The sequence below is a fragment of the Python bivittatus genome, unplaced genomic scaffold, assembly GCF_059951505.1.
Source record: "Python bivittatus isolate LINGU-HERP-01145 unplaced genomic scaffold, Pbiv_v1 ctg000590_np1212, whole genome shotgun sequence".
NCBI lineage: Eukaryota > Metazoa > Chordata > Lepidosauria > Squamata > Pythonidae > Python > Python bivittatus.
Window position 1 is genome coordinate 25708594 of NW_028277086.1, and position 21050 is coordinate 25729643.

A 21050-nucleotide genomic window follows, 5' to 3' on the forward strand; every position below is an offset into this window, starting at 1 on the left:
CTTATAGGATATTCCCTCTATTCACCATAGTAGATATTCAGCAATATAGGATCAATACTCACATTGATCAAAATACTAATCCTGAGTGACTCAAACATTACTCAAGATGAAGAATCTATAATTAAGCATCTAAATATTTGTTGTTGTTTAGTCGTTAAGTCGTGTCCGACTCTTCGTGACCCCATGAACCATATTGCGCCAGGCCTTCCTGTCCTTCACAGCCTCCCTGAGTTTGCTCAGTTTCATGCTCATTGCTTCAGTGATGCTATCTAACCATCTCATCCTCTGCCGTCCTCTTCTCCTTTTGCCTTCAATCTTTCCCAGCATCAGGGTCTTCTCCAAAGAGATCTCTCTTCGCATTAGGTGACCAAAGTATCTGAGCTTGAGCTTCATCATCGATCCTTCCAATGAGCAATCAGGGTTGATTTCCTTTAAGATTGACTGGTTTGACCTCCTAGCAGTCCAGGGGACTCTCAAGAGTCTTCTCCAGCACCACAGTTCAAAGGCATCAATTCTTCGGTGCTCAGCCTTCTTTATGGTCCAGCTCTCACAGCCATACATTACTACTGGAAAAACCATAGCTTTGACTATGCGGATCTTTGTCGGCAAGGTGACGTCTCTGCTTTTTAATATGCTATCTAGGCTTGCCATAGCTTTCCTCCCAAGGAGCAAGCGTCTTTTAATTTCATGGCTGCAGTCTCCATCTGCGGTGATCTTGGAGCCCAGATAAATGAAGTCTGTTACTGCTTCCATTTCTACCCCTTCTATTTGCCAGGAATTGATGGGTCCAGATGCCATGATCTTAGTTTTTTTAATGTTGAGTTTCAAGCCAGCTTTTGCACTCTTTTCTTTCACCCTCATCAAGAGGCTCTTTAGTTCTTCTTCACTTTCTGCCATTAGGGTGGTATCGTCTGCATATCTGAGGTTGTTGATGATTCTCCCTGCAATCTTAATTCCGGCTTGTGATTCTTCCAGTCTGGCATTTCTCATGATGTACTCTGCATATAGGTTAAATAAGCAGGGTGACAGTATACAGCCTTGTCGTACACCTTTCCCTATTTTGAACCAATCGGTTGTTCCATGACCGGTTCTAACTGTTGCTTCTTGGCCCGCATACAGATTTCTAAGGAGACAGGTAAGGTGGTCTGGTACTCCCATCTCTTTAAGAATTTGCCACAGTTTGTTGTGATCCACACAATCAAAGGCTTTTGCATAGTCAATGAAGCAGAAGTTGATATTTTTCTGGAACTCTCGTGCTTTCTCCATGATCCAGCGAATGTTGGCAATTTGGTCTCTAGTTCCTCTGCCTCTTCGAAACCCAGCTTGTACATCCGGTAGTTCTCGGTTCATGTATTGCTGAAGCCTAGCTTGTAGGATTTTGAGCATAACCTTGCTAGCATGTGAAATGAGTGCAATTGTGCGATAGTTTGAGCATTCTTTGGCATTGCCCTTCTTTGGAATTGGAACGTAAACTGACCTTTTCCAATCCCGTGGCCACTGTTGTGTTTTCCAAACTTGCTGGCATATTGAGTGCAGCACTTTAACACCATCGTCTTTTAGTATTTTAAATAACTCAGCTGGAATACTGTCATCTTCACTAGCTTTGTTGTTAGCAGTGCTTCCTAAGGCCCACTTGACTTCACTCTCTAGGATGTCTGGCTCAAGCTCAGCGATCACACCAGCATGGACATCAGGGACATTAAGATCTTTCTTGTATAGTTCTTCTGTGTATTCTTGCCACCTCTTCTTAATCTCTTCTGCTTCTGTTAGGTCCCTGCCTTTTTTGTCCTTTATCATGCCCATCTTTGCACTAAACGTTCCTTTGACATCTCCAATTTTCTTGTAGAGATCTCTAGTCTTCCCCATTCTATTGTTTTCCTCGATTTCTTTGCATTGTTCATTTAAGAAGGCCTTCTTATCTCTTCTTGCTATTCTCTGGAAATCTGCATTCAGTTGCTTATATCTTTCCCTTTCACCCTTGCTTTTCGCATTCCTTCTTTCCACAGCTATTTGTAAAGCCTCATCAGACAGCCATTTTGCTTTCTTGCATTTCTTTTTCTTTGGGATGGTTTTAGTTGCTGCCTCCTGTACAATGTTACGGACCTCCGTCCATAGTTCTTCAGGCGCTCTGTCTACCAAATCTAATCCTCTAAATCTATTCATCACCTTCACTGTGTACTCACAAGGAATATGATCTAAGTCATACCTGAGTGGTCTAGTGGTTTTCCCTACATTCTTCAATTTAAGCCTAAATTTTGCAGTAAGAAGCTCATGATCTGAGCCACAGTCAGCTCCTGGTCTTGTTTTTGCTGTCTGTATAGAGCTTCTCCATCTTTGGCTGCAAAGTATGTAATCAATCTGGTTTCAGTTTTGACCATCTGGTGATGTCCATGTGTAGAGTCGTCTCTTGTGTTGTTGGAAAAGAGTGTTTGCTATGACTAGCTTGTTCTCTTGACAGAACTCTATTAGCCTTTGCCCTGCTTCATTTTGTACTCCAAGGCCAAACTTGCCTGTTATTCCGATTACTCCTTGACTTCCTACTTTAGCATTCCAATCCCCTATGATGAAAAGGACATCTTTTTTTGGTGCTAGTTCTAGAAGTTGTTGTAGGTCTTCATAGAAGCGGTCAACTTCAGCTTCTTCAGCATCAGTGGTTGGGGCATAGACTTGGATGACTGTGATATTGAATGGTTTGCCTTGGATACGCACTGAGATCATTCTGTCGTTTTTGAGGTTGTACCCCATTACTGCCTTTCCCACTCTCTTATTGACTATGAGTGCAACTCCATTTCTTCTAAGGGTTTCTTGCCCACAGTAGTAGATATAATGGTCACCCGAATTAAATTCACCCATTCCCATCCATTTCAGTTCACTGATTCCCAAGATGTCGATGTTCAATCTTGTCATCTCATGTTTGACCACATCCAGCTTGCCTTGGTTCATAGATCTTACATTCCAGGTACCTATACAATATTGTTCTTTACAGCATCGGACCTTCTTTTCGCTTCCAGATATATCCACAGCTGAACGTCCTTTCGGCTTTGGCCCAGCCGCTTCACTCTTTCTGGAGCTACTTGGAATTGCCCTCCTCTCTTCCCCAGTAGCATATTGGACACCTTCCGACCTGAGGGGCTCATCTTCCGGTGTCATATCTTTTAGCCTTTTAACATTGTCCATGGGGTTTTCTTGGCAAGGATACTGGAGTGGGTTGCCATTTCTTTTTCCAGTGGACCACATTTTGTCAGAACTCTCTGTCATGACCTGTCCGTCTTGGGTGGCCCTGCACGGTATAGCTCATGGCTTCACTGAGTTACGCAAGCCCCTTCGCCACGACAAGGCAGTGATCCATGAAGGGGATCTAAATATATGTGCCCTAATTTTTGCTAATACTGTGTGGCTACAAAACCCACTGGTATTTAATAGAGCAGCTGGTGCTATGAATCTTCAGAAATCAGACCAATGAATATTAATTACTGTGGAATCCTTGGTGTTCTCTGAGCTTGGTTGTTTTCTTTCAGATGTTTTGTTACCCAACTAGGTAATATCTTCAGTGCTAGAAGGGAAGTGGGGTTTGCTCTCTGTTTACATACAGTAGCTTGCCCCGACAGTGTTGGTGGGGGTGTTGTTTTCTCCTTGATAGTTCCTTCATTGGCCTGTTGTTTACTGCTTGTTTGTTTGTCTGAATTGGTAGTTCCTTGATTAGGGTATTGTTTGTCTGGTGTTAATCCTGGTGTTAATCCCTGCTTATCTGCATATTGATTGCTGGCAGATGTTCTGGTCTTCTTCTTTCCTTTTTAGCTTTTTTTATTGTCTCTTTTGAATGGTGTGTAAATGTTGTTTATTTCTATGTGCCTGTTGATGGCTGCCTTGCCTGAATACCAAGCTTCCAGGAATTCCCTCGCGTTTTTGGATTTAGCTTGGTCTAGGATGCTGACAGTTTCCCAGTTGAAACTATGGTTGAATTTGTCCATGTGTTGTGAGATTAAGGAGTTTTCATTGTCTTCTGACTGCTAGTTGGTGTTCATGGATGCGCTCTGCTAATCTTCTGCCTGTCTGCCCTACATAGTGGCTGTTACACTCCTTACACTGTATGTTGTAGATGACTCCTGTTTTTAGTTCTTGGGCTACTGGATCTTTTGGTTTACTTATTTGGGAGGGCTTTAGTTGGTTTGTGTTCTACAGTGATGCCATGTGGTTGTAATAGTCTCTTGGTTGTTTCTGAGACGTTTTGATGTATGGCTGTGTTGTCCTTTTCATAGCATGTGTTGGTTGCGTTGTAGTGGGTTGAATGGTCAGCACTTTTTGATAAAAGTTGCATGGATATCCATTTTGGAAACCCTGCCTAACCCCCAGGAAGATACACACATACGCTGATCACCAAAACAAGCAGCCACTCATTAACCCACAGCGCCCTCCCCCCCGCAGGCACCCCCGCTGATCTGTATAAATACCCACAAAAGGTCACATCATTCTGGGCACAGAGAGAACTGCTCCTGTCTGTGCTCCTGTCCTCTGAAGATGCCGGTCACAGATGCTGGCGAAACATTAGGAACCAAAACTTCCAGAACACGGCCACACAGCCCGGAAGACCCACATCAGCCATGATATCCATTTTGTTGAAAGATGTTGTATAGATGATCTGTTTCCTTTTTCTGGTGTTTTGGGTTGTTACCAGCTACTGTATATAAACCCCACTCCTTCCTAGCACTGAAGATAATACCTACTCGGGTAACAAAATATCTGCAAGAAAACAACCAAGCTCAGAGAACACCAAGGACTTGGTAGTTCAACTCCGAGCTACAGATATTCTCTTCTATTGGAATATTAATTACCATTTCATCTTAGTATATTTTATTACCATAAATTAAAGCACAAGGGTGCACGATATATTTTGCTGGGTGTTCCATCCCAACTCTTCACATGAAAGAAAAAAAATCCTATTCCAAGAATGTGATCAACTCAAAGTGGAGTGGAAAGCATAAAGGTAACAGTGATGGACTGTATACCATGGGATGTCTTCCATGGACAGACGCCCAGGTAAGCAGGGCATAATTTGTTATCCTTTCATCTCTCTACAGTCTTTCTCAATTGCACTGCTTTTCCTGGTTGTCATGTAGGAAAACACACTTTAATTTATCTAAAAGAAAATAAATTATGCACTCAAGAATGATCCCATTCTTCAATTAGTTTTCCTTTCTGTCAGCACCATACAAGGAAAACACTACAGCTTAGTGATGGAAGATATGCTTTCCAGGTAAGTTTCCAAGGTCTGTATATAGTATCAGCAGATAGGCTGAGAAAGATTCCTGACTGAAATCCTGGAGAACTATTTCTGATCAGTTTAGAATGAAAGTGATAAATCTGGCCTTCAAACATTTTTGAACTCTATTACTGGCCATGATGACTGGAAGTGATGGAAACTGGCATGTGACAACACAAGGAAGGTCAAATGTTTTTCCCTGATGTAGACAGTGCCAAGCTAGACAGAACGGTTTGTTCTGAGGCTGGATTCTCACATCCATTTATTTGTTTAGAGAATTATTCTATTTCTGGGTTTATACAATAAATTAAATCATGACCAAATGAACCAAATCAAGTGGGCTAGCACAAGACAATAAGCTAGAGCAAACTAAACAAGGTTAAATAAAATAAGTTCTTGTGAAAATGTAGCCAGCAAGTCTCCAATTGTTCTTGATTAAGAATGTGGTCACTAAATTAAGTCAGTGTATGATAGTTTCAGGTTTCTCTTACAGACTACTTAGTTTACTTCTTATAATGCAATGACAATTATTGAGAACGGAGTCTGCTTCAACCTGCTTAACCACATTCTGTTCTTAGTTTGTGACAAAGTTAGAATTCAGCAGTTGCCCATTAATGCAGACACCAGCAATCACAGATTTAAGGTTCCAATCCACTCCATCCCCAATGCCCTAAGTGCCAAATTCGAGGCAAGAGAACTGTCATTCCATCTGTTCCTATAACATCCAAAAGGTGATCATATAAAACGTTTCTGCCAAAATTCACACACTTCTTTTCATTTAAAAGATGCATTCCAGTAATTGTCAGCATCATAAAATCATGACAGCATCAGCTCAAGATGGCATGGGAATTTAATTCATTGCATCAGACTGAAGTCTGCATGGTGTTTTTAAATCAAGGAGAATGTGATACAAACTGTAAAATATTTTCAGGCATTTATAACTAGAATATTGTGTTATGGTCCCCTCTAGTGGATGCTGTTCCTTCCAATTATTGTCAGCATAAGATCAAAATAAGATTGGGAGTTCCCATTTCTATATCAAATGTAGGAGCTCTCAGACTTAATCTCTCCCTATTCTTCAACTTCTTTATTAAATAGTACAATTTCTCCTTTATGTAGACTGTGATGTGATATTTCCTCTAACCCAAATAAACACATCTTTAGCTTTCTTCATAGTAGTTGTATATTTTTCACTATTTTCTTACCAATGCTACAGCTACAATAACTATATCATGTTATCTTTGTAATTCAAATGCAATTCCTTCAAGAGGATTATGGACACCTGTCGGATTTTCACCTGATATGAATGAAGGCTGAAAAGGCAGCGTGCTGTCTCACGAGCCTGATATTAAATGGTAATATTGTTATACTAAACTGCCTTCTTAAGATTCTAGAACCAGAATGCAAACAAAAGAGAAATGCGCATTCTGAAGTTAGGCTGCTGACCACAAAAAATAATATAGCTAAATAAGCTCTTGAATGTATTAACATTTAATGATTTGTGTATGTCTGTTACGTTACTTACGAAGAATGCAATATTGTGCTTTGTGAACTTAAACTGGATACACATACGCATAATTATCAGCATTAGTGGATTTTATTTATAGATTACAGTACACATTAGATATAATCTGCATTAAAAAAATCACACAAAAATGTAAATTACGAGCCTTTTGTTTTTCTTATAATTTGTTCCATTATATCCCACTGGTCATTGGTGACCTAGCATAGAAAAGAAAACATTTTAGTTGAGATGCTGATTTTTTTTCTATCATCAAGTAATATGTAAATATAATGGGTATGGCCCAGCCAGGGAAAATGTCCTTAAATTGCATCAATCAGCAGTAAAGCCAAACATATCTTTATATTTTCCCCAGTGAAATCAATGGGACTTAAGCTTAGTATTCAAATAAAATTTATATAGCAATATATTGAAATTTTAAGAGGAAAAATACCTCTTAATTGGGGAGGGGGGTAGAGGTGGGAATAGCCTAATGAGGACTAGATGTTTTTACCAGGCATGAAATGCTGACATTGGGAGGAAAAAGAGAAATATGATGGGAAGTGTAGCAGAACCAAGGGCAGGTCTGACTGATTACAACACCCGATAGGAGTTTTCCACCTTGTAACATTCTATTACAAGGTCTTCCTTGTAAATTATTACCTTCTGTAAACCATTGAATTCTCCAGCCATAAACACATATTCACCACCATCCATTCTAATGACCTGTAATATGAATGCAGAGTTTTTTTCATTAAGAAACTCAAATTATCAGCTGAACTAGTTTAGTTCTGTATCACTTCTAAAGAACTTTTGTAGAAGAAGAAATACCTTTATAGTACTTGACTTCTATGACATACTGAACTGTACTAAATTTGCCCAAAAGCATTCTTTCCACTAGGCCGTAGGTAGTTTTTAAAAAGTTAAAGAGTGATTCATAAAGCATTCTCATCAAGCCCACAGAGCCCCATAAAAATGCTGGCATTAAATGCCTTAAAGGAATCAGGTGGCACTTGTGGGTAATTATACTTTTCAAACAGAGCAGCGGTGAGCTTCATGCACCCAGGATCAACTTACTGCTCCAGTAACCCAACTGGCGTAATCACTACAGAGGTAGGTGGCAAGATTGGCGAGCTCTTCCACGGTTCCCAGGCGGCCACAAGGAATTCTGTGGATCATTTCTTTCTCAAATACACCCGTGGGGTCCAGGCGGCTGAATGCTCCCTGAAGAAAAACAGGGGAAAAAATGGTTGCTTTTAAAATTCCATTACAGCCCTTGGGTGAACGTATTATATTTACAACTAATGTAATACAGCAAGAAAGTTCATGGCTCGCAAAACAAAAACAGTAACATAACAGAAAAAAAGCGATCTCAAGGAAGCACTGCTCCACCCTTCCCACCATTTCCAAAAGGTCCTCACGATTAGCAGAAAAGGTGAAATGCAGTCATTTGCACTTGCCTGTAATTGCAGCTGCCCATTGGTAAAAGTATCCTTGGCAATATAATAACTGGCTTAAATCATTCCTCATCTCAGGGGGCAAGATGTTGCAAAGTATAGAGGCAGCCACTGAGAAGGCCTCCCATTTTCTCACTTCATGTGAGGAGGGAACGCTCAACCTACCCTCCCTCAGAGGTAGCACAGGGCAATCCAAATCTGGGCAAGAAAACAGCCCCTGGAGGGACCTGGGTGTCCAGCCACTTAGACCTTTAAAGGTAAAGGCACCACTCTGGATTGAATCAGGAAGCACATCTGTAGCTATATTCTGGACTTCTTGCCATCTTCAAAGGCAATCTCCAGTGGGCAGCTATATAGATTTATCCACCAGGTGACAAGGGCCTCCTGGACCAAGAAAGGGTACAAATGGTACACCAACCAGAGCTGGGCAGTGGCCCCCTGTTGCTTTAGCAGGAACTGCAAGTACCTCCCTAATTCTGCCACTCTTATGGCCACAGTACGCTCCTAGACAAGGCAGCTGTGATCACTCAGACTCACTTTTCGTTTTTCTTCATTGTCACTCTAGGCGTCGCTTCATTCACTTCATCTCCTACAGCTTCTTGGTAAATCAAAGAGCCTTCTGGCTCTCCAAGGAAGGAGAGGCTGATTTCCATCCACAGGTTCTGCCCCTAGGTTAAATCTACTATCTCTTTTGTGTGACAACCCTTCAGATATTTAAAGACTGCTATTATACTGGCCCTTAATCGTGTCTTTTTTAGGCTAAACATACACAGTACCTTTAATCATTCTCCCTAAGGCTTGGTTTCTAGATTCCTCACCATCTTGGTAGCCCTCTTCTGACCACTCCAGTTTGTCACTGTCCTTTCTGTTGCCCAGAAGTGGACACAGTATACCAGTCCCCAGGGCCAAAGTAACAGCCATCCACAACCAACCCTGTTTGGGGCAGTGCTTCTGGTCATTGCAAGGATCTCAGTTAACTTCTTAATGGCTAATAATGTACCTTTGTCTTTATTGGACCTGGCTGAATCACATTGAATCTCATGCCGTATCTGCCCCATTCAGCTGCAAGAGACCTAGAAATCAGCAGAATTTAATTAAGTCTTCTGCATCCATAGGTGATAAATAAAGCAACAAAACATAAGACTGCTAAATGAGCAGAGTCTATGGTTCTGTACAAAGTGAGTGACTTTTTATATAAACATATCTTAAAGTCTTCAAGGTTTAAAGGAGAAGCAAGGAAACAGCTAAATGTACCTCTCAAGGGAAAGAATCAAAGATATCAAGAGAAAGTAAACCACTTTTAAATAGTACTCACTTGTACAGTGCATCTACACCTGCTTTGGCAGAAGCACTCGGCACTACAAACCCAGACCCACTTTCTGCATAGATTGTTGTAATGGCCAGAAATGCTGCCCCTGAAAAATTCAGGAAAACTAATGTTGGCTATAAGTCATAACTTTGACCTGACAGCTGACTGAGCTTTTCTTATGTTTCTTGTAGAAATAATGAGTTATCAGTCAACGCTTAGACAACAGCATTTGAATTTGTAAATCTACACCTTGATGTATATGTATATATCTGTGCATACATTCATACAGATATACACAATGCAGTAATTTCAGTTTTCCATCTTGTGGACTTTAGAAGGCTCCATTTCAAAAAAGTTAAGAAAGAATACAATCTGAAACCAGGAATTCATACCCACATTTCCAGCACAATTTTGGCAACAAAAAAAGATGGTAGATACTTAAAAAATTAATAATTATTATTTGTACTATTTGTGATTTACTAATGAGCCACCATCTGTCAGACAATTAAATGAATTAATTTATATCTTTTATTTCTTTACTTTGCAACTCAACTCCAACGGCTGCAGTTTTGTTGACCAGCTGTTACTAAAACAGAAACATAGCATACCTTTGACCACAGTTTAGTTAATCAGTAAGTATGCACACTTCATGTTGAACATCTGTTACTGGAAATATAAAGTTAAATGGCAGTTGTGAAATGATATTTAAGCAGCTATATAAAAGTGATGCAGAATGTTTCCTGTCTTGCTTGGCATGTACAGTCAAGCAAGACAAAGCCAAGATGTTTTATAGGAGTTAAATGATGATAAAAAGTGGTAGTCATTTTCAATAATCCTCATGTTACAAGGGTTATGTGAAAACTGCCTAACATTCCATAAACATGCCTACATACTTTGCACACTTTTATATCTATAAGCAGAATGTACAGGGTAATGGCAGCTCTTCCTTGCTACCCGATGATTGTGAGATGGCTCTTTTCCTCCCCTGCAGAAGGTGGACAGGTAGAGAAAGTTGCCCCATCTTCCCCAAAGGGTTTGTTTTTAACCAACAAAGTATGAGGCTTGTTTTCACAATAGTGAACTATACTGAAAACTGAAATTTCCAGACATCTGCCAGGAAATAAACATAGACATCACTTGGATTCAGTGACGAAAGGTGGTGTTTATCAATGTGAGTTTACCTTTTTGTGCTTTAATCAATTCTTTTCCAATTTGCAGAGTTACAAAAGCAGTACCATTCAGAACAATATCAGTGATAGTCTTCCATGCATTTGCAGAAAGGCGTTCAGAAGGAGAAATAAAATTCCCAGCGGCATTATTTATTATAACCTGAAATAAAGAAAAACACTTTAGATCTGTATTAAATTTGATCTTCAGCTTACTAAGATCACTTGTTAGTGTTTTCAGAGGATGCAGCAAAAGTTGAGAGAGAAACAAATAATCAGTTACCAATTTCTACATAAACAGAAGAGTAGCAGTGAAAAGAAAGCTTAAAGTCATCCTGTCAAGTAATATTTCCAGCTTTAAAAGCTTGTAGACAATTTTCAATATAGTCATGTGAAAAAGTAAGTATACCCTTGGCTCTAATATGTGGTATTGCCCTCTCTGGCAGAAACAACTTCAAGTAAGCATTTCTTATAAGCGTCTACCAGTTTCTGACATCAACTAGAAGGAATTTTTTTTTCAGCTGTGCAATGTTTGAGAGGTTTCTTGCATGTGAAGCCTGTGTCAAATCTCTCCACAGCACCTCGATGGGATTTAGATCCTGGCTTTGACTTGGCCATTCTAGTACCCTCCACTTCTTTTCCTTCCTTCCTTCCTTCCTTCCTTCCTTCCTTCCTTCCTTCCTTCCTTCCTTCCTTCCTTCCTTCCTTCCTTCCTTCCTTCCTTCCTTCTTTCTTTCTTTCTCTTTCTCTCCTTCCTTCCTCCCTCCCTCCCTTCTTAGCCTTCTCTTCTTGGATTTACTGAAGTGTTTAGGATCACTGCCATGTTGCAAGGTCCACTTTCAGTTGGGCTTCAATCTTCTGACAGAATAATGTAATGGTCTCACATTATCCTCAAGCACCCTCTGGTATAATGAAGAATTCACAGTGGCAAACCAGCCCCAAACCATAGCATTCCCACCATCATGCATGATGCAGTTGGCATCAGGTTCTTCTGGTGAAATGCTCTCTTTGGTTTTCGCTAAGCAGTGGTCAAATATCTCTAGCTTTGCTTTGTCTGTTCAAAGCACATTGTTCCAGAAGTCCTGTTCTTTGCCTAGGTGTTGATGAACTGTTGGTCTTGCCCTGCTGTTCTTTCAGGGCAGCAAAGGTTTCCTCCTGGCACACCTCTCATATAACTTTAGATCTAATTTGTGTAGCTTCTAATGGTAGACTCATGCACTTTTACATCAATAATGGTGAGAGCTACCTGTAGGTCATGCGATGAACTTCTGGGGTTCTTAGAGACTTCTTTCAGCACCTTGCATTCCGCTCTCGGATTGAACTTGCTGGGATGCCCTGGCCTGGGCAAACTGGCAGTTATTCCACACAATGGAATGATTATATCCAATTATTTGGCGATCTCTTAAAACCCTCATAGGCATCTATAACCTTCTTTCTGAAGGCTTCAGAAAGCTCTTCTGATCTAGGCATAGGTGATACCACACACTTCAACAACAAAGAAAAAATCAAACTAAATGTCTGAGATTTAAATAAGACAAGTTCCTCCCAGATCCTCTCTAACCATGTTCTAATCATTGATCTGCACCTGATCTAATGCACCTGATTCTAATTATAGTTATTTGAAGCAGTGATAAATATAGAGGTGTACTTACTTTTTCCACATGCAAAATCTGCATTGATGTTTACTTAAATTACACAATGGCCTACAAAATGGTGCGTGATATTTGTTGTATTATATCCCCTTTATCAGTGTTAGAAGGTTGGGACGAATGCAACCTTTTGATAATCTAAAGTGAAGTCAACCATACATACAGGAAAGGGAATATTGGCATTTTGCTGGGCCTGCTTTTACTTCATGTTATACAATATATAAAGATAAATGTTTAAACATCTAAATGTCTTAATATATAAAAATATTTCTAAATGTCTTAATATATAAAAATGTCTACACGTCCCAACCTTCTAACAAAAGTCAAAAATTTCAATGGTTAGGGTTATAGTTATTAAATTATATTTAATAGAAATTAAAAGCAATCAAAATTAGTTTCTGTCATGGCTACATCAAGGTTTTGAAGTACAAATCCTGACATGTCACTCTAAGATCATATGACTCTCAGTCCAGAAGTTAAACCTCTTGATATAAACAAACCACGCCAGATCTTTGCCCAAAACAATTTGCAGAAAATTCTATCAATATGGAAAGTGGTCTGGGAATACATTACAGAGGGTATGCCCATAATACAAGTCAAACTTCCTACTGGCGATACATATAGTTAAGAGAGAAGAAGCAATTCCTCCCTGAATCTTCTTGACTAGTTTTCTGATATATTAATCTCATGAGATTCTGGTTTGCTGATCTTAAATCATATTATGACCCATTTCATTGGATGGGGTTTTATGGGTATTATCAACTACTATAGACATGAGAGTTCATATTACTTTTGAAATTACAATAAAAGGCAACTTGTATTGCCTTTTGCTTGACTAGTTTTCTTAGGTCATTCTCTTCTGTTATATCATGCAGGATATTTTCAGCGATAAGAAATCAAAGTTTTCAATTGCTTACATCAGGAAGCCCAGCCACATCAATTAATTGAGAGACTGCACTGGTAACAGATGCTGGATCTCTCACGTCACACTGAACTGCATGAACCTGGTAATACAGTAAAATAATTACAGCAGCAAAAAAAGTTTAAACAAGAATTCAAAATATAGTCTTGCATTCTAGTTTCAAAGGCTGTGCACAGATAATAACAATTTTTAATACCTTATTTCCAGTTTTAGAAGATATTTCTTCTGCCGTTTGTTTCAATACATCAAGTTTCCTGCCAATAGTTATAAATTATATAACTGAGTTTTTATAACATACATAACAATCTTCCTTATAAAATACTAATTTTTTTGTTGGCGAGCTACAAAAAGATACTATATATATATATATATATATCATATGCTTTATAAAATGCAGTTACGGATTTTTCATATTGTTCCTTAAAATGGTTACTATGTGCTAATTCATAGCATACCGACATACAAAAGGGACTCAGAGCCTAATCGTAGAGTCTTTAGGAGGCCACCTCAGGTGCTTTGAGAATTGAGAGATTTCCTCAGAAAATGGAGAGGCCGACATGCCCTTAGGAATTTCTCTGCGCCTATAGCAAAAGTCTGTCACTGTTGTGCCTTATCCAGTATACAACATCAGACAGAAAAAACAAGGGCTTGTCCAGCAAGGAAGACTCTGTATTTTTCACCCAACCAGAATGAGTGGGAAGTAACAAGAATGTGGAGCTGCAATGCGTTTTATTTGTTTTTACCGGCTTGCTATAACACATTCTGCTCCCAGATTAGAGAGAGCGCTTGTCATCCCTTTTCCAATGCCTGTTCCGCCACCTGTGATAAAGGCAACTTTCCCATGAAAAGCATCTGGTGACAACATCACTTTCTGAAGTGGTGAGAAGATGGTTCCTTGGAGACTGCCAGTCTGATATAGTATGTTTCTGCCATGGCTGAAACGCTGAAAAAGAAAAAGGATTATTTTAACCTAGAGGTATTTTTCAACTGTAGATATTGCGCCAAGACAGCTGCTACAGTCAATAATAATAAACAAGTGCTAATGTGTATAAATGTTTTCAAGCATTCTGCTTTATGTAGCCATGATCCTTACACAAACATATGCAAAGCCAGTGACTGAGTTCACTCATGACATTAAGGCATGGTTTGCTTAACGGTGTTTAGTCAACAAATCACTGTTGGTTTATGGAACAGTGTAAAATGCTTTATAAAAGAGAACTGGGTTCATACAACATACTAAGCCATAACCAAACAAACAATATTTGACAAAGTAAGATTTCAGTTCATAACTGATCCAATGCTCCCGTTGTTTATAATGTGCATCAAAATGATGTCCTTTCATTGTTTTTTGTTTGGAGGATGTTATTCTGACAACTCTGAACTGCCCCCTGGAACATCATGCTCCAGAGGAAGTTCAACATAGTCTGCAGAGGGACAGGAGTGCATTCCAGAAGACACCATCCCCACCCGCCCCCACATCCAGAGGTTTTAAAGCTAGGATACTCCACGTTTTGGAGACTGAGCCAAATACAAGCAGCAGCACATTGGCGACTCTTTTATTCTCCACTTGGGAATGAATGAAAAGTGCACCTCGAATCCATTCCCTTCAGCACAATCTTATACATTCTTTCTCACAAAGAAGCCCCAAGGAATATAGTGAAATAAAACAGTTCAGTGCATTCAAATGTATGGGTTCTTATTAAATGTTTTCCTTAGAAAAGATTGGCTCCTGAAAGGCACAGGAACAAATACAATCCTGAAATTACTCTAGCAGCCATTTTGTTTTTTTTTCTTGCAGTACTTTTTATTATAGCTGCTTTGAACTTATGCTATATTTATGTTTTTACAGGTAGTCCTCAACTTACGACCATTTGTTCAGCAACCATTTGAAGTTGCGACAGTGCTGAATGAATGGTGGTTATGACTGGTCCTTGGAGTTACAGCTGTCCCAGCAACCCTGTGGTCATGGGATCACGATATGGGTGCTTGGCAACCCGTTCGCGCTTATGACTGGTTGCTGCATACCCCGTGATCATGTGATTGCCATTTACAACCTTCCCTGCTAGCTTCCCCAGAAAGTCAATGGGGAAGCCAGCAGGGAAAGTCATAAGTCACTGGGGTAAGTCTCCCCCATCTGCACACCCTCCCCAACCCCTCTGTGCTTGCGCCAGCCACTCGCAAACTCCCACGCATCCTCCCTGACCCATGCCACACACTTACGCACCCTCCCTAACTTATGCAGTGCCTCTCATGCACTGCCACACACCCTCCCCAACCCATGCTGTATACTCATGCACCTTCCCCAACCTGCATGGCACCTCTCACGCACCCTCTCACACCCTCCCCAACCCCCTGCACATCCCCTCAGTCCCTCCCCCACCCAGCAGCGGCCACTTACCTGATTGCCATCCTGGGACTTGCAACTTCCTGCTGGCTTCCCCACTGATTTTGGTTGTGAGAAGTCAGCAGGAAGTTGCCTTGCCTAATGACCATGGGATTCTGTTAACAATGGCAACTGGGACTGCAGGAATTGCTTAGCAATGGAAATTCCAGTCCCACTTGTCACTGTAAGACGAGGACTATCTGTCTTACCAAATACAGTAATACCTCGGTTCACGAACGCTTCTGTTCATGAGCAATTCAGTTCACGAACAGCACTGTTCGCAAAATTTTGTTTCCGTTTGCGAACTCTGCATCAGGTGACGAACATGACTCGCGGCCATCTTCCCTGCTCTGACACGTGGTCGTGGCTTCCTCTAGGTGAGATTGCGGTCACAGACAGACACTTGTTGTGAAGCTTTTTGGTGTGCTTTTTAGCACATACAGTACATCCAGCATGGCTCCAAAGAAAGTGCAGAGCAAGCATGGTGGTAAAAAGAAAGTGCAGAGCAGTAATGAAGGTGACAAGAACATGCAGAACGGTAATGGTGACAAGAAAGTGCAGAGCAATAATGAAGGTAACAAGAAAGTGCAGAGCAAGAATGGTAAGAAGAAGGTTTTGAAGAAAATAATCATTGAATTGAAGAAGGAAATTGTAGAAAAGCATGAGCGTGGTATTCGTGTGACTGATCTGGCCTCGGAGTACAAGATGGCGAAGTCGACAATCTCGACTATTTTGAAGAATAAAGATGGTTAAAAAAAACAAACATATGGTTCAGAATGGATTAACCTTATTTACATTGAACCTTATGGGAAAATTTGATTCGGCTGGTGACCAAAATAGGTTGGCAACCATGTTCATAGGGGTCAGAATGGATTAACCTTATTTACACTGAACCTTATGGGGAAATTTGATTCGGTTCGCGACCAGAATAGTGGAATGAATTAAGTTTGTGAACCGAGGTACCACTGTAATAGTATGGGCCTAGATATTTATGCAGTGCAGCTATATAGCTCCAAAGTGGAAAACATGTTTCATCACTCTTTAAAGAAGCCGTGCCTTTTCTTGGCTCACACAGCAGCTTTGCAGTCCAGATAAATATGCTTTTGTGAGGAGCAAATGACACGACCTTCAGACAGAGGCAAGTGTTTCCTATGTCTGAAGACCCCTCTTGAACTTTTCCTTCCAAAAACTGCACAAAAGAAGCAAAGTATCACATTTGTGCATAGACAATTTCTAGACTTAATGGATTTTTGCTGTCTAAGAATTCAAGAGAAAGGAGCAGCTGAATCAGTATGCAGAGGAACACTCAACCTGGAATTTTTTGGCACTGTAGAAAAGGCAGCAAGCCTGTTTGCTATAACTATTGTGTTAATGTTCCTTTACCTTGAATTTGCAGTAAGAGGCTCAGAAAAAGAAGAGATGACAATAATTGCCATTCCCTTCTCCTTTTAAACATCACATTAGAAGTCATCATTTCAGATGCTTCCCCAGGAAAAGATCCAGAAGCAAGAACTACAGCTGTCAAGAACCTTGCAGATGAACTCTAGCCTACAGACAATTATGGCAAGTACAATAATCCATGGGAATGCAAGGAGGAATCCCAGATGACATACACCCTTGGTAAGGTACACGCTTCTCTAGGTTAGAACAAATACTCCTGTCTCATGATACTTGTGCCTTTACAGATGCTTGGTGAGAACTCAGGGCATCCGTGCTCTTTAGTGCAATTTTGTTTCCATTTCTATTCATTCCATTTTGGGGTTAGTGAGGGATAGCAATAAAGAAATGATCTAACCATGCAAAAGCATGGAAAGCCATGGAGCAAATATTTCCATCACTTATAACTGAAGGAGTAGAAGAACAAGAGTCCAGATCTTTACTGCTAGGAGACTGCAATTTACTATGGACCACTGCCTAGGTAGGGAAGGGATGAACACAGCCATTTGTACCTACTGCTCAAAGGTATCAACAAAAGTATCAACATGAATAAAGCTAAAAATAATGGTACAGATTTCTAGAACATTAATGATAATTAGAAGTCAGATGCTGGTTAGCACCATTATCTGCAGAATCAGATTATCTAGTCAAGCTATAGCTATGCTTGCCCAAAGTCCATGAAATAGAGTTAATCATGTGCTGTTTGCATGACTAATATGTTAACTGAACAAAATTGAAAGTATTGCAATCTTTATCTTATTGTTGAAAGAGTAAACCAATATTATTGGAGAGATAAGGCAAATTATATTATGAAAGTCACTGGAGAGACGAACACTCATGTTGTAATGCTTCACTTGAGGACTCTGTTTTATACATCCACATATGAACTCATATTCTTCTGTAGCTGCTAAATGGACTTTCAGATCCCCAATACACAACACAATCATTATCAGCAGAAAAAAAAAAAATGAAAACCTAGCCTAGACATCAGCTTCAGATAGCATTGCCTCACCATCTAAACTAAATATAGTTTAGTTTTGACTGAAAATGGCTGGGAGAAGATGTAATTCAAAGACATTTTACTGACTGTTAAAGAATAGTCCCTATTAAAGAAATAGCCTGTGATTAAAAATAAACATTGAATTAAGTTTTATTCTGCTGAAGTGTTAATTTGGAAGTAAATAAGGAAGAGATTGCAAATCTTCAGTGTTTAAAGAACGCTGTGATGGGTGTCACATGTAAAAAAAATTGGATCAGTTTGAACAAATTGCAATTTGAAGATATGAACACTGCACAAGTTGGCCCAACTGAGTTCCTTTTCCCGCAACCATTAAATTGAGAAGAATGGGTAAAAGTGGGATAAAAGTATCATTGATGTTAGCAGGGGATTGTGGTAGATGACTATAAATATCCTTACCAATAGCCTTACCAATAAACTACAGTAGTCCACCTAAAAATTAGGCAAATCATCTACACTTTAAAAAATCACTGACACAGTTTACAGAGGGGTTTCAAGTTATTAGCAAGCTGCTTCTTTTGGTTGAGAAATAGTATTACCCACAATTTGAGCTGCCTTTATGGGCAACATTCCCAGTAATACATCTGCTTAGGAGGAATTTTTTTCTTGTTCTATTAAGTGGCTCCATTAACAGAAGAAATTATTTGGTTTATTTGAATTTCTGTAATCAAAAGGTATTTGTTATTATTATCATAATATCTGTATTTATTGATTACAACTTAAATGCAATATAAGCATTTTAGAGTATGAATAGAAGAATAAACAAAGAGAACATAAAGTTGTAAACAAAACTGGGGTCAACTGGGAAAAAAAGAAAATTCTAGGCTGCTAAGGATATTACAGGAGCACTGTGCTCTCTAAGATAATGATTATCAGTAAGCTAAAGAATTTGCTAAATTACACAAGTTTTATTTGTGACAGAAAGAAGAGAGGAGCGAATCCTAGCCAGAGCTAATTTGAGCAACATCAGCAAAGACTTTTGAACCCACTACTACTCAGCCAAAGTTCAAACTTTTGAAAAACCCATCCTACTCTAAGAGTTTGCTGTAGGAGTATGAACAAGAAATGTTATTAATAAGAATCTCTTTCATAAAATTTAATTTTATTAAGCTTAGGTGTTGACCTTATACTAGGATGGTTCAGTCCCCCCCATTAACGATCCTGGACGATGGATAACTCCATAAAACAAACTTAATTCTGCACACATTTTTAGGCAAGCTATGTGTGAAGAAAAGTCGACCAGATCTAGCCTGCCAACACAGTGAGACAGGACTCCTACTATTTGTATAGGCGACTGAGCCTATACAAATAGTACTGAATGCTTTCTTGATATTCCTGAAAGTCAGGAGTTAGCAATCGTTATGAAACCTTATGAAAAAGGGCTCCCAGTTTCTTTCATCTTTATTTCCTTACATTTGAAAGCGAAAGGGATAACAAGGAATCTGATATTTGTGAACTTTCACCCATTTCCCTCATTTCTGTTATGTTGAAAGGCTTTAGGCAGACATCCTATCTCCCAAAGTGTCAAGGGCTTAAAGATATGGGAGAAAGTGACTCCCATCTGCACTCTAGGAAACAATAAAATCCAGAAGATCAGAGGGGGGTGCCCCCAACTCTGACTAGCAACCCATAGGTCACCAGGAAGATACGTTTCCCCCAATAATAAGGCGGATCCAAAACTTATGCCAATTTCAGCCAATCATTTGTTAATTGCTGTATCTCTTTGTAAGAAACATGTATAAAATCTCCTTCTTTGGGTGTGACCGGGTCTTCTCTGTCTTAAGGCGAGACCCCAGCTGACTCTATTGGCAAGCTTCCATTAAAACTTTAAAATCTCAGCTGGTTCTTTCGTGTCTGTTCTTCTGCTGGACTGAATCCTAACTTTCAAATTTTACTAACAGTTACACGTATGGATTTTTTCGGGGAGGGCAGAAACTTAACTTTTATTACTCCTCCTCTGTCCAGACACGGCGTATAATTCATTACTGCCACCGCACTGCGCTGCCAGGGTCTCTTTTTTTGGAAATAAACGCTCAGGGGGCTATTTCGGGACTCATCGGGAATGACAGCTATGAAATAGCCTCCCCCAGGGAACTGGAGCCGTGCCCGAAGGGGAACGAACGGGTTTTGAGCTTCTTACCCGCACACCCGCCAGAAACAACTGCGGGGCAAATAAGGTCTGCGAACGGCACCGAACCAGCGCCCGCGCCGCCATCTTCCTCTCTTCAGCAGCGTTCCAGAAAGGCCTTCTTGCTCGGGACAGCGGGGGCGTGGCCTAGCAGGAAGCCCTAGACCCGTTCACCCACCTCCTGCGGGGCAGACAGGCCACGCCCCTCCCGGAAGGCAAATTGGATCCTCTCTCATAGGACTTAGACTATTTCTTCGCTTACTTTTGAGCGTTTATCACATGTTGGGCTAGGAAAAAAAGTACACTTGGGACTTGAGTTTGTTTTACTTGTGCATTCGTTTATTTGTTCGATTTATTTTCAATCAGAAAGAGCCCGCCTGTCGTCAAGCCCAATTTTGTAAACTTCACGCGCAGATCCGCATTCTCAGCACTGAGATAAAGGTCTGTTTCTTCTCTCAAGAGACTCTCACGAACAAGTTCCTTTGTCAGAAAAAAAGAGATACTAATATTTATTTGTTGTTTCTAGATTAGGTTTAAGTTTCATCTTTCTTTCGGGAAATTCAAGCATTTCTTTTAGATATCTCGTATTCCTTATCCTTATCCTTATCTCTGGCGGTTCTCCTACCACTGACTTATTTTCAACCTGCCCATGAGCAAAATTGCTTCATTTTAATTTTAAAATAATTTTTCATTTTAATAAACTTTTCAGCTGACCACTACCAATAGTTATTATTATTAACCGCGACTCTGGGCGGTTTACAATTGTTAAAATGTTTAAAAACAATACAAAAAACCTAATAAACTAACACAAAAATAATAA

The 21050-nt window shown here is 39.9% G+C and overlaps 1 protein-coding gene across 1 annotated transcript; it reads right to left on the minus strand.

Moving 5' to 3' along the window:
* Positions 1 to 6838: 6838 nt before the first annotated feature.
* On the minus strand, positions 6839 to 20395 carry DECR1 (2,4-dienoyl-CoA reductase 1). Its single transcript, XM_007441278.4, has 10 exons — positions 20243 to 20395; positions 14008 to 14207; positions 13461 to 13518; positions 13260 to 13346; positions 10709 to 10856; positions 9534 to 9633; positions 9219 to 9291; positions 7839 to 7985; positions 7425 to 7487; positions 6839 to 6982 (listed from the first exon to the last, which is right to left on the minus strand). The coding sequence occupies exons 1-10, from the start codon at positions 20315 to 20317 to the stop codon at positions 6923 to 6925; spliced, it is 1011 nt and encodes a 336-aa protein (XP_007441340.1). The 5' UTR covers positions 20318 to 20395; the 3' UTR covers positions 6839 to 6922.
* Between the last annotated feature and the right edge of the window lie 655 nt (positions 20396 to 21050).